Source organism: Acinonyx jubatus, chromosome C1, assembly GCF_027475565.1.
Source record: "Acinonyx jubatus isolate Ajub_Pintada_27869175 chromosome C1, VMU_Ajub_asm_v1.0, whole genome shotgun sequence".
In the NCBI taxonomy this organism is placed as follows: Eukaryota; Metazoa; Chordata; class Mammalia; order Carnivora; family Felidae; genus Acinonyx; species Acinonyx jubatus.
Genome location: NC_069381.1, coordinates 213,848,795 through 213,865,592, shown reverse-complemented (window position 1 = coordinate 213,865,592; position 16,798 = coordinate 213,848,795). Strand labels below are relative to the sequence as shown.

Sequence of the window (16,798 nt, the reverse complement as noted above, 5' to 3'; positions counted from 1 at the left end):
AGTTCCTGGAGAAGCTAAGAAACTCCTTGACAGTAAAATCCTTGGTTGACTCTCTTGCATTTCCCAGAGTGCCAGCATATATAAGTGGGGGAGGGAGGAATGTCATATACAAAGATAAATTGAGAACCTACTTTTAAAAGAAACAAATGAACATTCCACACCTGAAAAATGCAGTAGCGGAGATTAAAAACTCCTGGAACTGGTCTGACAACAGCATGGACATAGCAGAAGACAGATTGAGCTTTTACCGGTCAGTAGGAAATCTAAACTGAAGCACAGAAAGAACAAGAATGTAAAGAACAGAACAGAGAATAAGAGACATTTGAGACATGGTCAAAAGTGGTACTACATGTATAACTGGAATCCCCCAAAAAGGAAGGAGAATGGGAAAAAAGCAATGTATGAAAAAATACTGTCCATGAATTTTCCCAACCAGATGAAAGACACGAAGCCACAAGTTCAGCGACGTCACTGAGGTCTGACTGGGATGAATCAAAGAAAACTACATCTCGACACATAGGAGTCAGAATGCTAAAAGTCGAAGGTGAAAGGCAAAATCTTACTGGATTTTTTTTTAAGATATATTTCCTCCATGGAAACAAAAATAAGGATGCTGACTTTCCCAACAGAAACCATGGAGCCAGAAAGCAATGAATGGCATCTTTAGAGATTCGAAAGAACTAACTGCCAACCTAGAACTCCAGACCCAGTGAAAACATCCTTCAAAAGTGGAAGGAAATAGAGGTGTTCCCAGACAAACAAAATTTTGGAGATCTTAGCAGCAGCAGACCCACAATGTGAAATACTTTAAAGGATAGTTCTCAGGCAACAGGGAAAGACTCCCAGATAGAAACAAAGACACGTAAGAAGAAAAGATCCGCTGTTGAAAATGGAAATATTTTGGTAAATATAAAAGGCCACTTTTAGAATATTTGCTTTTGAAGGCAAGAATCATAACAAAGTCATATGTGTTTATACCACACGGAAATGAAATATATGACAACCGCAACCAAAAAGGTGGGCAGGGGTAAGTAGACTTGTAAGGTTATTGCACTGTTCAGGGCACTGTAAAATGCCGGTCTACTGTAATAAGTTGATAATATATCTTGCAATTCTCTAATTGATATTAAAATGTATAACAAGTAATAGTGAAAATAAAGTGGAAAGATGAAAAATACATGATTGATTAGAAAGAATACAGGAAAGGGAAAGGGAAAAAAGAACAGATTGTATAATTAGAAAACAAATAGAAAGATGATAGAGTTAAATTTAATTACTGGTAGAGAGTTAGATGCACAGATCAACAGAACAGAATGTGTACTCCCAAAATAGGCCCACAGGAATACTCCAGAGTGATTTTTGACAAAGGTGCAAAAATTCAAGGAATAATAACTTTTACAATATGCGGTGCTGAAACCATTAGATGTCCACAGACAGAAAAAACGAACCTGGATCTAGGTCTCACACATTGTACAAAAATTAACTCAGACTAGATCATGGGCTTAAATGGAAAATGTACAACTGTAAAACTTTTATTAAAAAAGAGAACATCTTTGGGATCTAAGGCCAGGCAGACTTCTTAGAATAAACGCCAAAGCAGAATTCATGAAAGGAAAATTTTGGCTTTGTCAAAATGAAGAACTTTTCCTGTGTGAAAGATTTCTATTAACAGTGTGAGAAGACAAAGTACAGACTAGGAGAAAATAACTTGCAAGCCACATATCTGAGGAAAAGCTGGTGCATACAGCATACAGAGAACTCTTAAAACTCAACAGTTAAAAACCAAACAACCTAGGGGCACCTGGGTAGCCCAGCTGGTGGAGCGTCCAACTCTTGATTTTGGCTCAGGTCATGATCCCAAGGTCATCGGATTGAGCCCGTGTCAGGTCCCGTGCTGAAGGTGGAGCCTCCTGAAGATTCTTTCTCTCTCTCCTTCTGCCCCTCTCCCGCTCTCTCTCACACTCTCTTGAAAATAAGATTTTTAAAAAATTAAAAAAAAAAAAAAACAATCAGAAAAAATGGGCCAAAGATGAGAGGCATTTGGCCGATGGGGAGGAAGAAGCACAGGAAAAGACATTCGGTGCCATGAGTCATTAGGGAAATGAAAATTTAAATCACAAAGAGAGGTCACCACCCACCCATTGGGATGGCTCAAATAAAAAATAATGGGAACACCAGTTGCTGGAAAGAATGGGAAGAAACTAGATCACTAATACATTATTAGTGGGAATGTGAAATGGTATAGGCACCCTGAAAGGCAGTTTGCACTTTCTTTGCAAATCAGACTACTCTACAACCGAACAGTTGCACTCATGGGCATTTATCCCAGAGAAACAAAGACACACACACACATACACACACACACGCACACACATTTATGGCATCTTGATTCATAATAACTCAAAACTGAAAGCAGCAATAAAAAAGAATAATCATCGATACATACAATGACCTGGCCAAATTTCCTGAGAATTATAATGAATGAAAAGCAAAATGATACCAAAAAAAAAAAAAAAAGTCCAGTCTGTGATTTTGCTGATCCAACATTCTCAAAAGGACAAAATTACAGAAATAGAGGAGACTCTCGTGGTTTCTAGGGGTTAAGGATGGGGTGCTCGTGGGAGGAAAGTGAGTGGGTCTGGGAAAGGCCACCTGAGGACCCTGGTGGAGACAGAAATGTTCTGTATCTTGACTCCAATGTCAATACCAGCGTCTTGGTTGTGACCTTGTAAGATAGTTCTATAAGATGTTACCATTGAGAGAAACCTGGTGAAGAGGACGCAGGACCTCTGTATTATTTCTTATGACTGCATGTGAATCCACTGTTTTCTCAAAATAAAAATTCTAATTTAAAAAAACCTGAGAAACATCAAGTGCAACCACATAAGTGAATCTTGCAATCACAGTGTTGAATGAAATTCAGTTCTCTCTTTGAGAGAAAAAGAACATGAGCAGGGGAGGGGCAGAGAGAGAGGGAGACACAGAATGCAAAGCAGGCTCCAGGCTCCGAGCAGTCAGCACAGAGCCCAATACGGGGCTCGAACCCACGAGCCGTGAGATCATGACCTGAGCCGAAGTTGGACGCTTAACCGACTGAGCCACCCGGGCGCCCCCAGACATACAGAGTTTATATTGTATGATTACGTGTAGAGGAATAGGCAACATGAGTCCACAGTGACGTCAGAGGAGCGGCTTCCCACAGCAGCTTGAGAGACAGGTCAAGGATAAGAAAATGTTCTAGATGTTGAACGAGGCAGTGTTTGTATGGTTATATGCAAACTTTAAATGCAAAGGTTAGTCAGCCTGGATGTGGGTGATGCTTCACTGCACATAAGTTATATGTGACAAAAATAATGAACGAGTGACGTTCATTAATAATGAACGAATAATGAATGAGGACGTGGACGTGGAGGAGTGAGATGCTGGGACAGTAAGTGCCCGACGTTCAGTCTGCATGACAGGGAGTGCGGGGGGCCCGAGGAGGCCTGAGATGAGCCGGGGAAGGAAGAGAGAGCCAGGCTGAGAGAACGTCATCCGCCGTGCTGGCGAACTTGAACTTCATCCTGTGGGCAAATGGGGCGATACCGATGGATGCTGTAGACAGAGGAGTGAAGCGATCGGCGCTGTTTTGAAAGATCACGTCCCAAGCCCTTCCCTCCAGCTGTCCCAGTGATCAGAACGCAGAGCCCTGGGAACCAGATCTCGGGCCAGACGCTAACAGAGAGCGACACCGGGCGTTAAGGACGAGCACAACGTGATGGCCTGGGCACGCGGCGCTCTCCTCCTCTGTAGATGAGAGCCAGAGTGTTGGGCGCCTGCTGGGAATCAGGCCCCATGCAAGCTTCACAGTGGTGACCTCACTGTCCGCCCGGCCAGGGACATGCCCACACAAGCAAGCTGGGGTGTCCCCAGGCCAAACCCTATGTCCAGGAAAATGCTACACCCACACACTCGGCACGCCACAATCGACACTCTCATCCCGTTCCCCGCCACCACTACCAAAACAGCGTCCCTTGCTAACTGCTAGAGATAATTTGCTCGCTTGTCTGTATTAAATTGTTGGCTCTTTTCATTTTTTTTTTTCCAGAAAAAGAAAGGGAAGAAAGGCAAAAAAGGGAAGAAGGATAAAGATCTGACAGCTGATAGGTGAGATGTGCACAAGTGTTGCTGTTCTGCACGGCTAGGGGGCCCCCCCAGAGCAGCGCGCAGGTCTCAGCTGAAGTCGGCGACCCCCGTCCCAGAAAGGCACCCCTCCCTGTACCCCACACCTCCTTCATCCTCCAGGCGCTGGGACCGCTCTGGCCTCCTACACTGGAAAGATGTCTGCCAAGGTCAGGCCCCATCACTTCTGAGATCATACGACTTAAGCTTTTAAGATTCATGGGGTTCTTAGGGCACCTGGGTGGCTCAGTCGGTTGAGCGTCCGACTTCGGCTCAGGTCATGATCTCACAGTTTGTGAGTTCAGGCCCCACATCGGGCTCTGTGCTGATAGCTCGGAGCCTGGAGCCTGCTTCAGATTCTGTCTCCCTCTCTCTGCCCCTTCCCCACTCATGCTGTCTCTCTCTGTCTCTCAAAACAGAATAAATGTTAAAATAAAATAAAACAAAACAAAACAAAATAAAATAAAAATTAAAATCGTGGGGTTCTTAAGAATTTGTTTAAGAAATAGCATCCTGATCCAACTTTTGAGGGAATATTTAGACCCCTTCAGGGCAGAGACAGTTCCTGTGTCCTGCCCTGTCCTGGGCCCCACCCACTGAGGCACTTCCTAAATACTCATTGAAGGAAAGGAAGAGGATTTGTCTCATCAAGGGATATTTCCATTTCCTTGAGCTCCGCTGGCCAAATGTCGATACTCATGAATCATTTTATTTTTTAAGCTTATTTATTAATTTATTTTGAGGGGGTGAGAGAATCAGAACCACACCATCAGGGCAGAGCCCAACAGGGGGCTCGATCCCACAAACCGTGAATCATGACCTGAGCTGAAACCCACTGAGCCACCCAGACGCCCCTTCATGAACCATTTTAAATGCTCATTTTTAAGCTGAAATGGCCCTTCGGTGCTTTAACATTGGAAATAAATGGGACTTAGGTTTTCAGATATTTCCAAGGAATGTAGTGGAATCTAAGGAACAAAATAAAACAAACACAACAGAACAGAAACAGACTATCGATACAGGAAGCAAGCTAGTGGTCACCGGATGGGGGAGGGTTGGGGGTCAGGTAAAATGGGTAACATGGATCCAGAGGTACAAACTTCCAGTTACACATAAGCCACGGGGATGTAACATACAACACAGGGAGTACAGTCAATGATATTGTACTAACTTCGTATGGTGATGGATGGTGCCTAGACTTATCATGGCGATCATCTTGTAATGTATGTAAATATTCAATCACTATGAAATGCATATGAAACTAGTAGGATATTATATGTCAATTACACTTCAGTTAAATAAACAAATAAAAGTAAAATTGAATTAAATTAAATACCTAATAAGTGAATGTCAGAAATCATTTTGAGGGGCTCCTGGGTGGCTCAGTTGGTTGAGTGTTCGACTTCGGCTCAGGTCATGATCTCAAGGTTCGTGAGTTTGAGCCCTACATCGGGCTCTGTGCTGACAGCACGGAGCCTGCTTGGGATCCTCAGTCTCCCTCTCTTTCTGCCCACCCCCCTCAAAAATAAATAAACATTAAAAGAAAAAGAAATCATTTTGAAGGATTACCTTTCTTCCCGTGGGTTTTGTTAACGGATACTACGTGTTGCTCCCTGTTTGGGGTGTTTCCTAGTCCTCCCCTGGGTAGCAGGGATACATTCCCAAACTCTGTTTGAGAGAAGACCCATGAGAAAGGAAGCCCTTAGAACCATCCAGAAGGAAGTGGAGGCCAGAGCTGGTGCACGTGCCTGGAGCCCTGACACAAAGGCACAGAAGGATCTGGTCGTCTCATTCCTGGAAGATTTTTCATTTCAATTTTGGACAAGCCTGTGTCTCTAGACTAGGGCTAATTTTGCCAAGACACAGGAAGACAACTTCCGTTTCTCTCATGAAGTTAATAGAAACCAGTGTTTTTACCCTATTTAAGGTAGGTTTAAAGTTGAAAATTTTTTTTATTCCATAACAGAATTCGTTTCACTGGAAAGATCGAAATACGGGTTTGTGTCCCGGGCTTCTTAATATATTTTGTTCTGATTGTTTTGGAGAATCTTCAATGTTATGTTAAATATTTTATGCATATATTATATGTTTATATCAAATAAGTATTCTAGTTGGAAAACTACAGTTAGTGCCTCCTTGATACAGGTCAGATACTGTTATCCCAAGTACCATTACACCTAAGCCTTAATTCACAGCAGAATTTTAAACACTTTTCATTTAAACACTATTGTAAATATATTTGAAAGAGCAAAATTGCAGTCAGTCAAAGATTGGGGTCATTGAATTAACATGTATCCGAATGGTATTTGGCTTAAATATAACTGAGAATTCTTTATCACCCTAACCTGGATCGTAGAACAAAGAACTGGTTAAATATAGTTATATTTACAATTCCTCATTCTAAAGAAAGACTAGGGTAGAACTAAAGAATAAAGCTTCTAGAAATGAAAAGGGAATAGATGAGACATCTCAAAGGACTGTACTCAATATGTGAGCTTGACCTACCTGAATTCCTATAAGCCAAGCCCCAGTTAATTTCACTGGGACGTTCACTTACTAAGTGGGATACTGTCTTGATTTTTTTCTTCAATTACTCTAAATTACCAGTGCACTGGCTATATGCCCAAGGCCCTGTTAGAGTAGTGGGTTGACATCTGTAAACACTATGGAAAAGTATAATATCCTCCTAAAAAAATCATCACCCCCACTGCGTTAGACATTTCATCTTTCAGAATAGAATTAGTTCCCCTCTGAGCCTTTGTTCTTTATAGGTATTTCTTTTGAAGTCTTATGCTGTTGGGTTAAAAGGAAACATCAGTTGCACAAAGGATTAATGATCTGCTGTGGCTTGCAGATGCTAACTGAATATATAATCGTGGGCCCATCGCACTGCTATTATAGGGCAATTTCTAATTCATATTTGTGCCATACCAAGGATTCATGAAAGGGCAGACTGCAGAAGCTGTAGCTGGTCTCAGATGCCCACAGATATAATTCTTATTAATGGGAAACGTCCGACGTGCATGTGGATGAGCAAAAGTATTGTTTTCGAAGCCTGATGTGTCCCTCAATTGTAGCAATGTTTCCAAACACCAGCTTAGTTGCATAGACACAAATGTGCATAGGAATAGGTCTGGTGAAAGTTCTCTGCATGTGTGATGATTAACAGAAATGCTGACTTTATGTGTCTGCTCATGGAATAGCTCCTCTGCTTTGTCACCAGGACCATTGAGTCTCTGTACAAGGAGCTGGTGGAAGAAGGGTTGCTGATCCAAGCTCTGAACGTTAACCTCTCCGATTACATCGGTAAGGTACACCAAGAATTACGCATGTCTGGGTCGCATGTGTAGCCCCTCGGGTTTTGAGGTCCCAACAGCTGGAATAATGTTTCCTTGGTGGTTTTTGCCCAAACCAAAACCTGGCCCAAGGCTCGGAGTAGATTTTTGTCTAATGGAATGGATTTGAATTCATTCCATGCTGTGAGCTAATAGGTCCAGCTCTCCCCCCTCATGTGGTGGAGGGAGGTTTTTGAACCTACTCGCAAAGTTCCCTGCGGCATTCTGTCTGGAATAAGCTATGTTGAGGAAATGAAGACTTGTTCGTATTTTCGTGTTGAAACAAAATGCCCCAGGGGGCAGCACCTGGAACTTGAACGCACAATTCTTACGGGAGGAATTCCTTCCAGAAGGGGCCGCCACACAGGTCACTGGAAGGAAGGAGGAGGGACATTTGTTGACACCATCTTCAACTAAGGTTTTCTCTTAATTTTTAAAAAACAACACGATGACCTGAAAACACACTTAAAGCTTAAAACTATTTGAAATGCCAGCACCCTAACGCAGGTATGATTTTCACTTTCTCGCACATGCCATGAACTAGGACATTCTCCCACATAACCACGAAAGGATAATCACACTCAGACAACTTGGCATCACTGAGATGTGATGCCTTCATAAGTTTTTGTCTTTCTGAATCCAACATCCAGTCAAGGACTGTGGATGCGGTGTTCATATCTTTGCCCCTTTAATTTGGAATACCTTCCAACCTGACGTCTTTCACGCCGCTGACCCTGTCAGAGTCTGGGCTGTTTTACAGACTGTTTTTCAACAGAGGTGGTTTGATGGGTTTCCTCATGACTTGATTCGGGGGAGACTGTTTTTGGTAGGAAGACTTCATAGGTGATATTGTGTCCTCAGAGTTGCACGATGAGGGCCCGTAGTGTCCCATCTCTGGGGGCGTTACATTTCATCACTGGCCAAAGTGCTTTTCCCCAGATTTCTCCACTGTCAAGCTTCATGTTCCCCCTGGTAGTTAATGAACAACCTGTAGTGGGGAGTCTTTGAGGCTCTGGAGATTCTGTCCCCAACTGGTTTAAAGGTTTTATCAACCACTGATGAGTTTTGCCTACGTCGATAGCTGCAGCTATCCATAGGGTAGCTGTAAAATGGGAATGTTCTATTTCTGTCTTCTGTTCTATGTTTAGAAGGTGCCATTCCTCTAGGAAGAAATTTCCTTCCTACCCTTTTTGAAATTGTTCCTTCCTACCCTTTTTGAAATTGTCAGTGTAGAAACATGGATTCTCTCTTTTTTATTGTATTATAATCAATTTCCATCTTATTCATTCTGATGTTATACACTGACCTATGTTTGGCCTGTAGGAACAAGGAGATTGACATTTCCCTCTGATCAGAAAGTGATTAATGTGATCCCTTTGAAATAAAGCCACATGGGGCACCTGGGTGGCTTAGTCGGCTAAGCATCCGACTCTTGATTTTTACTCCAGTCATGATCTCACACTTGGTGGGTTTGAGCCCTGCATTGGGCTCTGCACTGACAATGCAGAGCCTGCTTGGGATTCTCTCTCTATCTTCCTCCCGCCCCCCCCCCCCGCCCTGCCCCACTCTCTACCCCTCAGTGCACTCTCTTTTTCAAGATAGAAAGAAAGAAAGAAAGAAAGAAGAAAGAAAGAGAGAAAAAAAGAAAGAAAGAAGAAAGAAAGAAAGAAAAAAAGAAAGGAGGAAGGAAGGAAGGAAGGAAGAAAGGAGGAAGAAAGAAAGAAAGAAAGAAAGAAAGAAAGAAGGAAGGAAGGAAGACAGAAAGGAGGAAGGAAGACAGAAAGGAGGAAGGAAGAAAGGAAGGAAGGAAGAAAGGAGGAAGAAAGAAAGAAAGAAAGAAAGAAGAAAGAAAGGAGGAAGGAAGGAAGGATGACAGAAGGAAGGAAGGAAGGAAGGAAGGAAAGAAGAGAGGAGGAAGGAAGGAAGGAAGAAAGAAAGAAAGAAAGAAAGAGAAAGAAAAGAAAAAGAAAGAAAGAAAGAAAGAAGACTGACAGGAAGGAAGGAAGGAAGGAAGGAAGGAAGGAAGGGAAAGAAAGAGAAAGACAGAAAGGAGGAAGGAAGGAAGGAAGGAAGGAAGGAAGGAAGGAAGGAAGGGAAAGAAAGAGAAAGAAAGAAAGAAAGAAAGAAAGAAAGAAAGAAAGAAAGAAAGAAAAAGAAAGAAAAGAAAAAGAAAGACAGGAGGAAGGAAGGAAGGAAGACTGACAGAAAGGAAGGAAGGAAGGAAGGCAGGCAGAAAGGAGGAAGAAAGCAAGAGAAAGAAATAAAGAAAGAAAGAGAAAGAAAGAAAAAGAAAGAAAGAAAGAAAGAAAGAAAGAAGAAAGAAAGAGAGAAAAAAAGAAAGAAGAAAGAAAGAAAGAAAAAAAAGAAAGAAAGGAGGAAGGAAGGAAGGAAGGAAGGAAGACAGAAAGGAGGAAGGAAGGAAGGAAGGAAGAAAGGAGGAAGAAAGAAAGAAAGAAAGAAAGAAAGAAAGAAGGAAGGAAGACAGAAAGGAGGAAGGAAGAAAGGAAGGAAGGAAGAAAGGAGGAAGAAAGAAAGAAAGAAAGAAGAAAGAAAGGAGGAAGGAAGGAAGGATGACAGAAGGAAGGAAGGAAGGAAGGAAGGAAGGAAGGAAGGAAAGAAGAGAGGAGGAAGGAAGGAAGGAAGGAAGGAAGAAAGAAAGAAAGAAAGAATGAAAGAAAGAAAGAAAAAGAAAAGAAAAAGAAAGAAAGAAAGAAAGAAAGAAAGAAAGAAAGGAGGAAGGAAGGAAGGAAGACAGAAAGGAGGAAGGAAGAAAGGAAGGAAGGAAGGCAGGCAGAAAGGAGGAAGAAAGCAAGAGAAAGAAAGAAAGAAAGAAAGAGAAAGAAAGAAAAAGAAAGAAAGAAAGAAAGAAGAAAGAAAGAGAGAAAAAAAGAAAGAAAGAAGAAAGAAAGAAAGAAAAAAAGAAAGAAAGGAGGAAGGAAGGAAGGAAGGAAGGAAGACAGAAAGGAGGAAGGAAGGAAGGAAGGAAGAAAGGAGGAAGAAAGGAGGAAGAAAGAAAGAAAGAAAGAAAGAAGACAGAAAGGAGGAAGGAAGAAAGGAGGAAGAAAGAAAGAAAGAAAGAAAGAAAGAAAGAAAGAAAGAAAGAAGAAAGAAAGGAGGAAGGAAGGAAGGAAGGAAGGAAGGAAGGAAGGAAGGAAAGAAGAGAGGAGGAAGGAAGGAAGGAAGAAAGAAAGAAAGAGAAAGAAAAGAAAAAGAAAGAAAGAGAAAGAAAGAAAAAAAGAAAGAAAGAAAGAAAGAAAGAGAAAAAGACAGAAAGGAGAAAGGAAGGAAGGAAGGAAGGCAGGCAGAAAGGAGGAAGAAAGCAAGAGAAAGAAAGAAAGAAAGAAAGAAAGAAAGAAAGAAAGAAAGAGAAAGAAAGAAAAAGAAAGAAAGAAAGAGAAAGGGCAGGAGGGAGGGAGAAGGAAGGAAAGGAAGGAAAGAAAAGAAAGAGGGCTTGGGGGAGCATTTGTATTTCCTAATAGTATAAGAATTTTACCAGAATATATACTGAAATGTGTATTGGGTTTCTGTTTATTTTGTGTATTTCTTGTTCGATTACCAAAGGGTCTTCTCCTAGATTCCCTTGATTGTGTTCTGTTAATTCCATTAATACAAAAAAATGACGTTTTTAACATAACCCTGCCTCTTTACTTGTTGAGATCTCTGACTTCTTGTCTGCTTTCTCCTGTGACATTGTGTCTTTCTGTTCAGCACTGAATTTCCAGAGTTTAGACAGTGGCACAAGGTAGAGTCTCCAAGAATAAATTAAGGGAAATATTTCTCCCCTTCTTGACGATTTCCTATCCGTCTTTACAATGATCTCTCTGTCAGTTTCCGGGCAGCATCTTTATGACACCTAAGGCCAAAGTGAATGCAGTCAGACACTTAAGAGTGACCTCAAATGACGGTGACACAGTCTAACAAAATCAGTCAAATGCCACAAGGGCTTTTTCCATGTTTTCCTTATTTTTTCCCAGGTGAGATCTTTAGCTTGAAAGATGGCAGCGGATGGTCCCAAATCCCCACATAAAAATAGCAGCCAGGGAGCAAAAACAAAAACCCACAGACATTTACATCAAAACTAAGTGACGAGGTCTCCCCTCCAACCCCAAAGTACAAGCCACCAGGGACACAGAAGAGAGGAATGCCAAAATAAGCCTCGGGCACTCACGGGGATGCGCAGGGGGCCAGGCCAGCAACCACAGCCGGAGCCAGTTTGCCCGCCTCAAAACAAGCACACCATGTCACAGAGGGGGCTCTGTGACATTTCAAAAGCTATCCTGAGCCAAACTTCCCTCTAAAAGTATAGAAATGTTTCCTCACATAAATGTCAGCAGTGGAAACGTCCAAGGTCAAAGCCCATGCAAAGTTTCTAGCAAAAAGAAAGAATAAGGAACAAATGAACATCACAAAAAGACATGCCTGGGCTCGTGAGTGGCTCCATTGGTTGAGCGTCCGACTTCAGCTCAAGTCATGATCTCACAGTTCGTGGGTTCGAGCCCCGCGTCGGGCTCTGTGTTGACAGCCTAGAGGCTGGAGCCTGCTTTGGATTCTGTGTCTCCCTCTCTCTGTATCTCTCCCCCACTTGCACTCTGTCTCTCTCTGTCCCTCAAAAATGAATAAACGTTAAAAAAAATTTTTTGTTAAAAAAATTTTTTTTTTGTTTAAAGACATGCCCTGTAAAGCAGGTGTAAATGGAGCCCACTCTTTCAAGCAAGCTAATGTACATTAAGAACTTGGGATGAGCACTGGGTGTTGTATGGAAACCAATTTGACAATAAATTATATTTTTTATTAAAAAAAAGAAAATTACAGACAAAATGTAAGAATACATAACATGGAATTAGAAAAACTCAGAAACGAGATCACAAAACTCAAGGAATAGTAGAGATAAAGAGAAAAAATCATTTTAGAAAATAAATTATAATGATACAAGAATGAATGAAGTCAACACAGAAGGGGTGCCTGGGTGGCTCAGTCGGTTGAGTGTCCAACTCTTAATATCAGCTCAGGTCATGATCTTGGAGTCGTGGGATCAAGCCCCACCTAGGGAATCTGCTTGGGATCCTCTCTCTCCCTCTCTCTCTGGCCCTCCCCCATAAGCGCACATGTAGGCATGCACTTTCTCGCTCTGTCTCTCAAAATAAGTAAATAAGATTTTTAAAAAGTCAGCACATGTGGCTTTAAGAGAAAAAAAATGTGAAAGACAGAAACATCTCCTCCCCTACCCCTCACCTTCTGAAGGATACGTGTCCTTTGTGTAATCTTTCTGTGCCTCAGTTTCCACAATTGTGGGAACATTAACAGCTCCAACCCCATCAAATCACTGTGAGTATTTAATGAATTGGGTGATGGCATTCGGGGCCATGCTTGGCACAGAGTTAGAGTGTCCTGCTGTTGGTGGTGGTGGCGTTCTCGCCCCGTCTCTGGCACGCTCGGGGGTTGCCATTCGGAGGGCTGGTGACTTCATGGTGTCTTTGTGGCCCTCCCCCCACCAGTGCACGTCACAGAAGCACGGAGCACCGAGAGGGTGGCCACTGCTTAAGGGCCAAATACAGGAAGAACAAATACAAATTAATGTTCCCCTAAGTTAAGTTTTCCTGTCCCATCCTGCAGCATTCGATAACTGCATTTGGGAAAAACTTTGACCCAAAGTCAGAGTTAGTGTTTCTCAAACTCTCCTTGGAGTTCAGAGCCTGCCCTACAGATGGGAACGCCCAGCAGGCTCTCCGCGTCCCATCTGGGAAGGTATGACTGAAATATTTACATATGAAACGCCGCCCCCCCCCCAAAGCTTCGGAGCAGGTGATAACCCAGCAGGTGCACGGTCTTGGCCGGCCTGTCCCAATACAAAGTCAACCTGGAGCAGTCTGTCTGCTGACCTCGTTCCGGAAGCTGGGTGGCCCGCATCCAACGTAACGTTCATAAACAAGTCAGCACCACTGAATTTTAACCACGTCGCCCGTGTCCCCATCCTTGTCGTTAGGAGATGGTGCCGTGTGCGCCCCTGACAGAGTCGGGGTGGGGGTAGCAGGATGTCCTTGTGCTCGGGGGTTGGGGGGAGGCCCAAACACTGACCAGCAGTGTCTGTTCCAGGCCTCCAGTCCTTGTCCCTGAGGAACATATTTAGGAAGCTAGTACTTGCTATAAATTGCTCTGTTCTTGTTCTTCCTACTCTTTTTTTTTTTTTTTTTTTTTAGTTTATTTACTTATTTTGAGAGGGAGAGAGAGAGCACGTGCTCGAGAACAGGGGAGGGACACAGAGAGAGCAAGGATCCCAAGCAGGCTCCACACTGTCAGCACAGAGCCCGATACGGGGCTCGAACTCAAAAACCATGAGATCACGACCTGAGCCCAAACCAAGAGTCCGACACTTAACCGACTGAGCCACCCAGACGCCCCTTTCATACTCTTTTTAATGCTGTGTGGGGTAAAGTGGAAATTTTAGAGGCTGATCCACCCTAAATATTTTCTTGTTTCTCATGATTTTCTTTTAACGCTATTATGCCCGTCTTCTCTCCCATTATTTTACTCCTTCCACACTGGTTTGCTGCGGCTGCTATAACAGCTGTCACAACCCAAGGGGCTCAACAGCAGACACGTATCCGCTCCAGTCTGGAGGCCACAAGTGCCAGATCAGGATGTCATAGGGGCTGTGTCCTCCCAAGGACTCAAGAAGCTGGCGCTCTGCTGGGGCCTCCGTGCGCCCACCCCTCCCCAGCCCCGCGTCGGTCCTGCTCCTGACTGCCAGCCCTCCCGCCTGGCTGCCACACTGCCCTCCCGTCCCCACGACCATCTTCACGCGCCCTTTCTGAGTGCGCGTCCGTGTGCGCATTTCCCCAATTTATAAAGGACACCCGCCATATGGGCCTGGGATCTGCCCTGACGACCTCCCCTTCGCTCGTTCTCTCTGCATCAGCCCTATTTCCAAACGGGGTCACATTCGGAGATGTTGGAGATCTGGATTTCAACATAGGAATTTTAAGGACACGCATTCCCTGTGTCTTCTCCGTCCACTGGTGTAGGTTTTTTGCCCTCGTGCATGCCTTGTACCTAACACACCTTTTCATCCACCATTTCCTTCCTCCCTCTCTGGCAGAAGACCTGCTATCTGTGCAGGGAAATCCTGAAGTTTCCAAGTTCTGCCTGAATAGATGGGGAGTGTTTATGGCTTCCACGCTGGGCAACAGCAAAACTCAGCGACACACTTTGGAGCTGAGTCTCAACACCTGGCCGGCAGCCAGGGCTAGTGTGTCCTTCTCTCCATCAGAACCAACACTCACTAATTCAATTTAAAATTCTTTTTAATGTTTATTTATTTGTGAGACAGAGACAGAGCACGAGTGGAGGAGGGGCAGAGACGGGGTTGGGGGGGACACAGACTCTGAAGCAGGCTTCGGGCTCCAAGCTGTCAGCACAGAGCCCGACGCGGGGCTCGAACTCACAAACCATGAGATCATGACCTGAGCCGAAGTCGGTCGCTCAACCGACTGAGCCACCCAGGCGCCCCTCAGTAATTCAATTTAATATGATGTGTCTGAATAAAGTCTGTGAGGTTCTAGAAAATATGGTGCATCTGGATATTAATGTGGATTTATTTAAGCGGGAAAATTGGGGTCACTTTCAGATCACCTCTAATGTCATGTTTATAGCAATAAGCACTGGATTTAATGGTGGCTACAGGATCTCTTCCTGCTCTAGTGAAGGCGAAATTAACCACTCTTCTATTTATTACCTGCTCATTAAAAAGCATGGGGATCGGACGCCGCAGTAGAAGCTTTCATTATCACTCACTCTCTCCACCAATACCCACTGTCCTTGCCAAGGACTTTTTGTCACGTGGAAGCTTTGAAAGCCTGCCCTGCACAACAAAACAGCCATCATTAGCTGGGTTTTAATTCTAATTTTCTTAGCATTCGAAAATGCTTGTTTAAAGCTTCTCTTCCTTCACACACATGAGAGCGCATTATATTTGACACACGCATATCACATGCAGAGCTCTGCAAGATCCTTCTTATCGAAAGCAAACATCAGAGACAAAAACGATCAAGACACTGTGACTCATGCACTGAATATTTTTCCTTCAGACTCTGGTGCACATCAAGAGAGAAACGCACAAGCATGTAAAGGTCCCTCCTCATGACAAATGGAGACGGGCAAACTAATTTTCTTGGTGACCTTATCCAAATTAGTTAGAAGATAACACTTCAGATTTACGACGAGTTACAATTAAGACCTTTGATGCCTTCTAATTAAACCTGTAAAGATTTATTTCTATTATTATTCCTTTGGTAATCCTTTGCAAATGATAAAAATGTAAATGAATATTGCCCTCCAAAAGAGATGTTTCCATTTGTCCTAAATTAGACTCCTTCCATTCCAAGGATTGCGTTTCAGTTCAGATGCACACCTGCTCCAGTACAAATTCCACGTTGACCTTAAATAATTTACTTTTAAAGTTTGTGCAAGTGTTAGACACAGTTGCTCCACCTAGAAACCGAATAAAAAGCCACCACATTCTTGTGCACTTTGTCCTGCATCTTGGAACTCTGTGCCACCTCACGTGTTCAACACGCAAAGGTAATCTTTAGAAATGCGAGGGGGTTAGCGTCAGGCTCGAGAGACTCCCCAGTCACTGCAGCCGGGAGGCCTGGCTTTTCTCAAGCCTCCGTCTGAGAAAAGAGGTGTTCTTCATCACGACTCTCCGTAACACCATTGTATTTGCCCCGACATGTTGAGCGTGTATTCTGCGTTAGTTTCACCAGGGCCAAACTGATGCGGCTCAGAGCAGTACAGCCTCCCAGGTCCTTATCCTCTGTCTCTTTCCCCCCAGGAGAGTACAGTTACTTGGGGACCACTCTTCGCCGGGTATCCATAGAGCCCATGCCTTCGCTCCTGGATGTGAGACAGCTCATCGCCCTGTACGGGATCTTGCCTCTAGGTAAAGACTCTACAAGCCCCGTTATGCTTCTCTTAGAAGCAGGGACGCCCTGCTTGGTGACTTGGGTAGCATCTTCCTGGCTGAACTCTTCCTACTGAGGATTTTGACCGAGGGTCTCTCTGTTGCGATAGCGCGCCCCGGAGAGCACACGCCGGCACCGCTTTGGGGTGCCTGCTTGACATTCTGGGCTGAAGGTCCTGTCGGCAGTCATGCGGAGAGATAAAAGCCGAAGCCGGCACCTGCAATTAAAATTAATCAAATTAGGGGCGCCTGGGTGGCGCAGTCGGTTAAGCGTCCGACTTCAGCCAGGTCACGATCTCGCGGTCCGTGAGTTCGAGCCCCGCGTCAGGCTCTGGGCTGATGG

At 43.9% G+C, this 16,798-nt stretch overlaps 1 protein-coding gene across 1 annotated transcript in view; it reads left to right on the top strand.

Annotated features, from left to right (window-relative positions):
- IQCA1 (IQ motif containing with AAA domain 1) overlaps positions 1 to 16,798 on the top strand; it is a 154,701-nt gene that overhangs the window by 98,163 nt on the left and 39,740 nt on the right. The window contains exons 12-14 of the mRNA XM_027046990.2: positions 4,088 to 4,146; positions 7,385 to 7,467; positions 16,327 to 16,434. Coding sequence (XP_026902791.2) covers positions 4,088 to 4,146; positions 7,385 to 7,467; positions 16,327 to 16,434 — 250 coding nt within the window. The remainder of the gene's footprint in view (positions 1 to 4,087; positions 4,147 to 7,384; positions 7,468 to 16,326; positions 16,435 to 16,798) is intronic.